The sequence below is a fragment of the Puma concolor genome, chromosome A1 (assembly GCF_028749965.1).
Source record: "Puma concolor isolate L17-30 chromosome A1, mPumCon1.1.hap2, whole genome shotgun sequence".
In the NCBI taxonomy this organism is placed as follows: Eukaryota; Metazoa; Chordata; class Mammalia; order Carnivora; family Felidae; genus Puma; species Puma concolor.
In genome coordinates, this window is record NC_141667.1 from 129,884,976 (window position 1) to 129,895,389 (window position 10,414).

General features: G+C 55.6%; 1 protein-coding gene across 9 annotated transcripts in view; it reads right to left on the bottom strand.

Annotated features, from left to right (window-relative positions):
• Positions 1-10,414, bottom strand: part of TCF7 (transcription factor 7) — a 30,096-nt gene extending 19,682 nt beyond the window's left edge. For 2 of the 9 annotated variants that reach the window (XM_086704032.1, XM_086704046.1), the window contains exons 1-3: positions 10,000-10,388; positions 9,769-9,835; positions 9,142-9,266 (exon numbers count right to left, since the gene is read on the bottom strand). In XM_086704032.1, coding sequence (XP_086560158.1) covers positions 9,142-9,266; positions 9,769-9,835; positions 10,000-10,251 — 444 coding nt within the window. In that variant the 5' untranslated portion in view covers positions 10,252-10,388. Of the gene's footprint in view, positions 1-9,141; positions 9,267-9,768; positions 9,836-9,999 lie in introns of all 9 variants that reach the window. The other 7 variants (XM_086704079.1, XM_086704056.1, XM_086704084.1 and 4 more) reach the window with 6 other exon arrangements.

Here is a 10,414-nt window from a genome sequence, read left to right on the forward strand (position 1 = left end):
AAGCTAGGACCAGCAATGGAACAGGGGGTCCACCAATGGACAGTTAAGCGTCATCCTGCATCCTTTTGCTAGGCATCAAACCTGATCAATCTTAACTGTTATGTGGAAACATTTTCCAGGGCAATGTTTATTCTGGAAACCCTGGGCTCCTGCTTCCAACCAAGAAACACAACCCTTTTGGTCCTAAAAGCCCTGCCTTGTCAAACATCCAAGGAGGAAAGTATCCATCCCTGACCAGGCCCAGAGCTGTGATGTCATGCCCAGGACGGGCACTGAGGGCCAAGTCTGTCCTTGGGGTCAGAGAATCCAGCTGGATTCAGCTCCTGAACACAACAGGAGTGGGAGTACCACTCAGCTTGGAGGCCTGCAGTGCCCCCATCACCACATACTTGAGAGCAAAGGAGCACAGCAATGGGCAACATGGGCTTTGAGGTAAAACAGACTAAGTCCAAGCCCTGATGCCAGGCACTAGCATGTTCTTAACCTCGCTGAGCCTCAAATCCCCCATATGTAAAATGAGAGCAGTAATAGCATCTACTTTCTCAGCTTCATGCAAGGACCTTGATACTGGGATTGAAAGCCCCAGGCACAGACCTGGCACTCGGGAAGTTCTCAACACATACACAATTGTCGCCGTTGTTATTCTCCCAACAACTATTTACTGAGCACCTACTCTGTGTCACACCCTGTGTGGGGCACTGAGATCCCCGCAGCGAGGAGGCCAGATATGGGCCTGGCCCACTACATCTTCCCCAGCCCTTTCTGATCCAAACCACCATCCCTGAAACCCCACCTCAACATGGCCATCACCCCTTGTGGGCTCGGCAATCCCAGCGTCGTCTGTCCCTACACCCTGTGGACTACGGTCCCCCCCAAGCCCCACCCATGGGGCTGCCCACCACAGCTGGGCGGCTCCCACCCGCACAATGCTTAAAGCCGGCCAGCACGCTGTGGGGAGGCTGCCGCAGCCTGGCACACATGAAGCAGCCGCCCTGCCTGGACCCCGGCTGTACCCAACAGAGACCTCATTGCTGCTGGCACAAATCTCTCCACAGGCTGCCTCTCTGCATCCCTGAGGGCCCACCCACCCTCTGCCTGCCTGGCCACTGGGCCAGCCACAGAGCCATCTGATTTGAATGAAACTTCAAACTTAATGACTTTCATGCTGGTTATTTAAAACGCAATGTAATTTTCTTAAACACCCTATTATTTCCTTTGATAGCTACAAAGCTTCCCCCAATCCCATAAGCATGTTTATTTTTAGGGAAAAGAGTGGTTTGCAGTTGGTCATAGAGACCATAAGGAGAGGGAACCCACAGAAAGCAGGGCAAAGAGTCAACCATAGCAGCCTGGAGATCCACAGCCATCCTGCCTTCCTGCTGGGGTTGGCTCTCCACAGACACTACAGGGCCCTGGGTAGGCCCCTGACCTCCAAAATGCCAGCACATCAGCCAGCAGCCCTCCTGTCCACCACCTAACAGTGGCCAAGTCTGCCTTCCCGTGCTCCCCCTGCATGGGGCCCAGTGTTCTCATCTGTAAGACGGTTCTGCTGGCTTCCCAATGAGCCTCCCACAGCCATTCCAGGCATGTGACAGGGCTGGGAAAGGGGTCCTGGGGCCACCAACACAACCTCAGCTGCCTCCCTCCTGGCTCCTCCAGACATTCTGCCCCGGGTAAAGCCTCGAGGCCTGAAGCTTTGACCAGCTGGATCAGATCTGTGCCCAGATAAAGTGGCCCCAGGCAGTAGCTGCCCACACTGGGAGGGTGGGTGGGTGTGGCCCTGCCAGTCGGGGCTCCCTGGCAAGGAAGACGGCCCGGTGGTGGGTGTGCGTGCAGAGGTCAGCTGAGCCCCACCAATGCGGGGCGTCCTCTGGGAGTGGCTATTTTTAGATCCTAGGCTTTCATGTGGCCAAATGATGTAGAGTTTACAAAGCATCGGTAATGCGTTTCAGATGGCAGCCCAGCAGATCGGGAGGCTGGGCCTCTGCCACCAGAGCCAGGTCAGAGTGAGTCAGAATGCCTTCAGCCTGAACTCCCATCACCTGTCCCTCTGTCCCTCCCAACCTTCTTGCCTGATGGGGAAGCTGGCCCTGGAGCAGTCCTGGCAATGCCCAGCAAGCCCCACCTGATGCCCACCTGAGCAGCAATTGTCTCCAGCCAACACTTATCTGAATGTCAGCAATCCTTCATGGCCAGGGATCCCCACTCCTGACTGAGAGAAGGAAACTGAGACCTAGAGAGATTAACAGATTTGTTGGAGATCACACAGCAAGGAGAAAAGTTGGGCCTGCCTTCTGGCTTCCCTGCCCATCACAGTTCCCTGCCCTCACGGGCTAATTGGGCTTTCTGGGAGGGGGGAATCCGTCAGCCTCACGTGGGCCAGCCCGGATATGGTGGGCTGGGGCAGCTTAACTACGCAAACCCCCAAAGCTCACTGTTCTTGGGGCAGGCCACGTCCTGCCTGTCCACGCCTCAGCCACACACTCGTCATTGAGAAGAAGATAGTGTAGGGCCCAGACAACTTTCCTGTCTCTGGACAGAGAAACAACTGGTTGTTTTAATGGGAGGGGTGAGGGGTAAGGCAAGCTTACTTGGCAGAACGTCTGCTTCCTCTGCCCTGCAGGGAACTCTGGCTGTGGATCGGCCGTGGTGCCCATCTTCCTCAGGGCGGTAAAGCCATGTGTACTGGCAAAGCCCAGGCAGTCGACCTCTGTGGGACAAACTGCCATGGGCAGCTTCCCCACAGGAGAGGGCCAGACTCACACCCATCTTGGCTCTCCACCTGGCCATGACCCCTACCCAGCAGGGAACATCCCTCACATATGAGGAGACTGTGCCAAGGGGAGCCCAAGGTTCTAGCAGCACCAGGAAACAACGCTATGACCACGACAAACCCACCCAGGCTGCAGCTCAGAGACTTTGTGTATGCTAAGGCTGGTGTGGGCCACATCTTTTTAAGGGAGGGAGGTGATGACAGGTCCAAACCCCAGGCTCGTGGACCTGTAAACAGGCATCAAACTGCCTGAAGGAAGAAGCTAACAATGTCCTGGATTCTCAGAGACCCTCCCTAGACTGCTGGGGCCTCACAGTCTTGCTAAAGACAATGCTGGTCGGGGCGCCTGGGTGGCTTGGTCAGTTAAGCGTCCGACTTCGGCTCAGGTCATGATCTCACGGTCTGTGAGTTCGAGGCCCGCGTCGGGCTCTGTGCTGACAGCTCAGAGCCTGGAGCCTGTTTCAGATTCTGTGTCTCCCTCTCTCTCTGCCCCTCCCCCGTTCATGCTCTGTCTCTCTCTGTCCCAAAAATAAATAAAAAACGTTGAAAAAAAAAAGATTTTATTTTTTTATGTAATCTCTACCCCCCAGGGTGGAACTCGAACTCACAACCCCGAGATCAAGAGTTGCATGCTTTACCAACTAAGCCAGCCAGGTGCCCCTGATTCCTCCTCCTTTTTGACCCCATAACTCTCTTGAAATGTACTGCTCCAGGAAAAAAATCAAAAAATAACTAAGAAATGATTTGTACACATCATCGTTCCTGCTGTAATGAAGGCAAGCTCTGAGCAAACTAGAAGCTACAGGAGGGATGACACAGATGCTATATGTGGGCACCGTCTGAGGGCCTGCAAAAATGCACCCCCACACCAGGGGAAAGGGAAACACTGGGTCAAGACGTGAGGGGGTGCATGCAGGGCTGACCGTGTGAGAAAAGGTCTGAGCGAGGCATGGAGGCTAAGAAACAAATGGGTCTTTTCCCTATTTTTCTGACAAAACAGCTTAAGCCCCAGACATCTTACATAAAGGGCTTTCACATGGCTGTGGGAGGGGGGACCTCTTTCAGATAAATCTCTAGAGGTGACAGGAGAGGATCTCAGGACAGAGTGAGTAGTGAGAGCTCCCATCCCGGCTCCAAGAATGGTACTTCCCCTCCTAAGAATCCCTAGATGAGGTAGGGCAGCAAGCAATGGGCCTATATACCTAAGTCCCCGCCCCAGAGCCGGCCCCCAGGGTTCAGACTCCTGGAGCTTTGTGGCCCAAAGTAGAGATACGGCCCTCCAGACATGAGTCTATGTCCGGCCTACCAGTGAGCCACCACTAACCCAGAGGAGCCAGGAGAGCAAGAAGGGACCGCTCACAACCAAACCGCTACCTCTCAAGCCCAGGACACACTGGCACCTTCATGGGCACTTCCCTGGCACGGCTGCCTCCAGTCTACACTCCAACTCTGGGAAGAGGACTCGCCACCCCCGTTGTGCAAATGAGGAAACTAAGGCTGAGAGATACTTTTGGTAGATGGGCTGCCTTTGGTCTAAGCATAACTAGCGAGTACATCATAAAGCAATGCCAACCACCACGGCCTGAAGAACTGCCAAGGTGGGCAAGGCAGCTGATGCCTGGGAGGATGACAGAGGTCCCACTTGGATATTCACAGGGGGTGTCTCTGGTAAAGTGATATTTGAATTAGGCCCCAAATGAGGAATGAGAAGGTGGCAGCTACATGAGAGCTAGGGAAGAGAGTTCCAAGCTGAGGAAACAAGTGCAAAGGTCCTGAGGTGGGAAAGAACCTGACGGGTATAAAACAGGCCAGGACACTAAACCTATCTATGGAGATAGAGTATGGCTATGGAGGGGCTGTCAGCAGAGGCCGACCACCCAGGCACTCAGGCTGTGGTGTGAGGTTTGGATTTTACTCCAAGAGCAATGGGAAGCCACTACAGGGTCTCATCAGGCAAGAAATGAGATCTGATTGATGCCTGGCTGCTATGTGGAACCTGGACTGGGGGTGAGGGCATGGGTTCAGGTGGGGGCCAAGGTCGAGGCAGAGAGAGGCTGGAAGCAGCCATTACTGCCTTCTGGGTGAGTGACGGCGACAGTGTGGGCTTTAGGGTGGCAACTGAGGTAGAGAAGTGGGAGATCTGGCATGTTTGGAAGGGAGCCCAAGTACCCTGTCCTTATCTGGTGGCCAACTCTGCACCTTCAAAAGCTGCCCAGCAGATCCTTCTCCACAGCCCACCGCCCACATCAGGGCCGGCTCCACCCAAGATGCCCCAGCAGGGCCTTCTGAGACAGCACTCCTCTGACCAGGGCCTGGTTCCAGTCTGTTCATCTGTCTCTTCTACTCAGCGAGGCATTCCCAGAGACAGAAAGGCTGGCTGTGACCTATGTGGTGCCCAGCCTGGTGCCAGACTCCTCCTAACAGGCTTCACTCCAATCAGGGCTGGTGATCAACCATCACTAACCCTCCCCAGCAAGGCCCACTGGCTCCCTCTCTCTGAGGCTATAGAGGGCTGGCTGAGTGTATCTCTGCAGAGCTTCACTGGACATAGTGGCCATGGGTCAGCAGCACTTCCTTCCCCTGCTCAAGTCTTGCTCAAACCTGCACCTCCTAATCCCCCCAGGGCTCATTAGCACAGCTTTCATCTAACCCCAGACCCTGGAGTCCAGAAATGTGAGCTCCATGGTCAGGAGTCCAAGCAAGAGTCCACTGCCTCCACTGGGCTCCCCAACATTGGAACGGATGCCTGACCCCTGGCTTGGGGCATGCACAGACACCAGGATGGCCGTGAAAGTCAGGCACAGGGGAACAGCCCCCAATCCCTGCAAGAGCCAAAAGGCTCAGCTGTTTTTTTGTTTTTTCAATTGACATCCAATTTGTATATCATAAAATTCAGCATTTTAAAGTATACAGTTCAGTGGCTTTTAGCATATTCACAAGGTTGTATAACTTGCACCACTATCTAATTCCAGAACACATTCATTACCTCAAAGAGAAACGCTATAGCCATTAGCGGCCACTCCCCATTCCCCCCTTTCCTCAGTCCCTAGCAACCACTCATCTATGTTCCATCTCTATAGATTTGCCTATTCTGGACACTTCATCTAAATGGCAAAAGGCTCAGCAATCTTCCAGGCCCAAGACTCCAAGTGGAGCCATGGAAGGGGCCACAAGAACAACGGGGCTTCCTATCCTTTTTGAGAAGAGGATTTGCACCAGACTGGCAGTCACGCACATCCAAGAATCTGAGTTTCCCTAGGGAGCGAAGCCTTACTCATCCCAGAATTCCCTTAAAGCCAGGCCCAGAGTTGGCCCTCCCACTTCCCCCTCCCAATCTCAGAGCAGAACAAAGCCAACGAAACAAAAACAAGCCGTGGCTACTGGTCTAGGCCAGGAACTGTCTACAAGCCTACATTAGATGCCTGCCAAACATCAGCCATGAAATAAACTTTGACCAATTCTCCTTTCCCAAAAAGAGAATTCACAAGAATTCACAAGGAGCCATGTATTAAAAAGCAGCACCCTTTTAGGTAAAAGATCCCCCTCTCCCCACTGGCAGTTGGCTGTGAGGTGGTCATTTGGTCCATTGCTCCTTGCAAGGTTTGAGTCTGCATGCTTTGAGGCATCCCACATGGTAGCTACTCATGCGCAGAGGACGACCCCAGCATGGGCTCTCCCCACTGTCTGGGGACGTTAAGCAACTGGCCTTAAAAGCTCTTCGGCACAACTGGTGACCACTCGGATTCCCTCAGAGGGGGCAAAGCAGGGAGGGGGCCTAGTTCTAAGGCTCAAGGGCAGGGGCTGGGCAGCGTGTCATCTGTCCCATGGGCTCAGGAAAGCAGAGCTTGGGAAGAAACCTCCCAAGGCAGTTCTTCCTCAGGGCCCCTACAATGGACTCCTGCCCCACTGTAAGGGTATCTTTTCTGATAAATGTGTTCCCAAAACACGGAGTCAATCGATTTTGCTTTTAAAACCAGCCCTAATTTAAATGTCCAACAACTTTTTGGGTAATACCAACAATTACTTCTATTTGCTATTCATTTTTAACTATCAGGTTTGCTTAAAAGAGGCTCCTCCTTTGTATTCATGTACATCTTCCTCACCCAGTGTGACCCCAACTTAGGCCCATGCCTCTGTCCTTGTTCCCAGCCCCATGGAACAGCTGATACCAGCACATAGAAAGTCAACTCCAGACCTTGTCTTCCTCCTCCCGTGTTCCCGGAAGCCAGGCAGTGGGAGGCTGAGCTGGGTGGGGAGGAGGACAAGGGGACTTACCTCTACAGGAGAGGGTATAACACACAGAAAAGCATCTGCTGTAGCTTGAGAAAGATGCCGAGGTTGAAAAAACAAAAGACCCAGGCTAGGGGAAGAGGGATGTGCCTGCTTCAGCACCCCCCTCTCCCCGCTCCCCCCACCAAGAATCCTGACTGCTGGAGTTGGCCATCCGTCCGCCTACACTCTGACCAGTGTGAGCTAAAGGAGACCAAATGGTCCCATCACCACACCCTTACAGAGAAGGGGGCCCTCCCACTCTGGGCTCTCTCGCACTCACGCAGGCCATGAAAGGATCACAGAAATCCAACCGCCTTCCTGAAGCACTGTGAAATCACAAGAGGCTGGAGGGCAGCCTGCCCTCCTAGGACTGTTCTTGGTCTTAGGTCTTTTGTCTGCTCATGGTTGTCACAGTGACCACAGCGCCCTGTCCAAGCAATTCACCTGCCAGGGGTTTGGCAGTGCTGTGTTATGTCAAGTTGGCCCCAAAACCTAAGAGTTTACCCGTTGTAGGAGACCCAAAAAGAATCTATGTTAAGCATCTGCTGGTGCAGGGTGGAGGTCTCTAGGAAGAGGTGTTGCCTGAGATGGTGAGGTCAAAGGGCAACCGCCTCCCTCACAGACGTGAAGGAAGCAAACACCTCAGAGACCAGAGCCACCCTAGAGCAGAGAGACCATTCAACCATCACGCTCCTTCTGCATTTGAGAAAATGGGGAGTCCAAGGGCCAAGGAGCTCATTTCTAGAGTCAACAGTTTACCAGGTTTTCCATTCTGGGTTTCTGGGGAGAAGAATCTGTCTTCTCACCTCCCACCGGCTTCGGCATCAAAACAGCTTTCAGAACCAACTCTCCTCACTTCTGATCTGAAATGGCCCAGCAGTCACCCTCCTCCCTCAGGGTGACCCCCACTAGCCATGTGAGCCTCCTACCTGCTGGCCCCTCCTGCACGAGGCCTCCACTTGCAGCCCCAAGCCCCCAAACATTTAGTGTACTGTAGGACCTCTAATCTCACCCCTGATTTAGGCCAGCTGAGGACAGTCTGAAACACTAATCTCAATTTTTTTTTTTTAATTTTTTCAACATTTATTTATTTTTGGGACAGAGAGAGACAGAGCATGAATGGGGGAGGGGCAGAGAGAGAGGGAGACACAGAATCGGAAACAGGCTCCAGGCTCCGAGCCATCAGCCCAGAGCCTGACGCGGGGCTCGAACTCACGGACCGCGAGATCGTGACCTGGTTGAAGTTGGACGCTTAACCGACTGCGCCATCCAGGCGCCCCTCAATTTTTTTTTTTTTTTTTAAGTGCAGCTGTACTGCTCCAATGCACTCAGAATAGGCTCTTCTACCTTTCAGGTCATGTACCAATGAGGCAGAAAAGCATGGTTTGTAACGATCAAACCATCGTTGGAATCTTTCAAAGCGCTTAAATATATTTAATTAGCAAAATCATTCAACAGGTCCCTTACCCACACCACTGATTTGAAACACCTCTGCAGGCCCTTCCTGGTGCATAGGAAAGCAACCCAGCCTCATAAAAACCTACTTTCTACACATTGCATTTGTGGTCTTTCTCTGGCAAGGGTGCATTCATGGCAAGAAGGACAGAGCGAGTTGAGTCTGTTTCTCCTGCACAGCCGGGAGCTCTAAAGCACACCAGCATTTCTGTCCATTCCTCCAAACACCCAGGCTTGGGGCTCAGGCTCCGGGAAAAGGCCAACTGCAAAGCTCACAGTTCAGACCACACCAGAACACCAGCACCTCAGGAGGGGAGGGAATGGTGTCAGCTCAAAAATTCTCGGAAAAGACTCTACCCTGGCATTACCTAGCATCAGGACAGGGCCTGCACCTGCTTGTGAGCAAGCTGGGAGGACAAAGGCCAACAGCTGGAGGGAAGGGGGTGCCTAGGGCTGTCTCTCCTTCCTTCAGCAAAGTTCTCCTGCTTCCCATCCCACTGGGTGTATATGGGAAAAGACACCAGAAAAGAGTTCTCACTTATCTATTTTGTTCTAGGCACAAGACACTTGTTGCCCATGCCTCACCTACCTGGTCAAGGAGGTAGCAGGCACAAGGCCTGCGGGATGCCGGGGCCACTTACCAGTGGGGGCTGCGGCTGGGGGTGCTGCCCTGCTCCCGAAGGGGGTGGGTAGTGCATAAGCAGATTGAAGGCCGAGTAGACGGTGTCTTTGTACATGCCGCTGGCGCACTCCGGGGCCTTCAGGCCTGGAAAAACCACAGCTGGGTCAGACGCGCCCGCCGGGGCTGTCAGGACCAGAGGGGTCTGCTCTCCAGAGTAATAATTGCCGAGGGGTCCCGTTCAAGTGGGACTTGAGAAAAAAAGCGCCGGGAGTGCCTCGGTACCGAGTTCCGACGAAGGACCCCGCGTCCAGGCCTCCCCTGGGCGGCCCCTACTTGACCCCAGCCCGCCCGCCGGCCAAGGAACCTGGGCCAACGCTTTCTCCTCAAGACTGGGGATTAGTCAGTCACCTGGGCAGGAGGGGAGGCGGAGATGGCGGGGGTCTGTTTACTCCTATAAAGGTCAGGGCACCGGAAGTGACTCGAGCCCGGCGGCGCCCGGGAAACCCGCCCCCACCCCACCCCCAGGTTTTGCCGCCTCCTTTAGTTGCCGTGCGGGGTGCACCCCCCCCCGCCACCCCCGTCCTCCGTGCCACCCCCTTTCCCACCGGGGCCTTAGCGGCTGGAGGGGAACCGGGCGGTAACTCACCGTCTTCCAGAGACTCTGGAAGTTTGTCGGGGAAAAGTCTCTGCGAAGCGTGTTCCCGCCCGAGAGCCTGCGGGAGATCCAGAGGGGGCGTGAGGGGCGCGGGGCTCGCGGCCCGGGGCAGGAGGGGTCTGAGGGATGGGTACCCCAGGGGACCGGGAGGGCGGGGCGGGGCCAGCCGGGCACGGGGGGCGGCGGGCGAGCGAGAGGCGCAGGGCGAGGGCCGGCGCTCACCTCGGCCCCGACCTCCGCCTCGCCGCGGGCCCCGGCACCGGCCCCAGGGACCCCCGCGCCGCCCGCCGCGCCCTCGGACTCATTGACCAGCGACGACTTGAGCTCGGCCAGGTCGCGCTCGGGGCCCGCGGCGCTGTCGCGGCTCTTGTCGTCCTGCTCCTCGCCCTCGTCCTGGAAGGCCAGCAGCTCGTCCGGCGCGCCGAGGTCGTCGCCCCCGCCCGCGCCGCCCCCGCCCGAGTCCAGCTGCGGCATGGTGCGCTCCGCCCGCGGGGGCGCGGCGCGCGGGAGTGCGGGGCGCGGAGCCGGCCCGGCAGGCGGCGAGCCCGGAGTCCGGACCTCCGAGCCCGAAGCGCGGCGGGCGGAGCGCGGGCTGACTCCGCCTGGGCGGGCTGCGGGCGCGGGGCGCGGGGCGCGG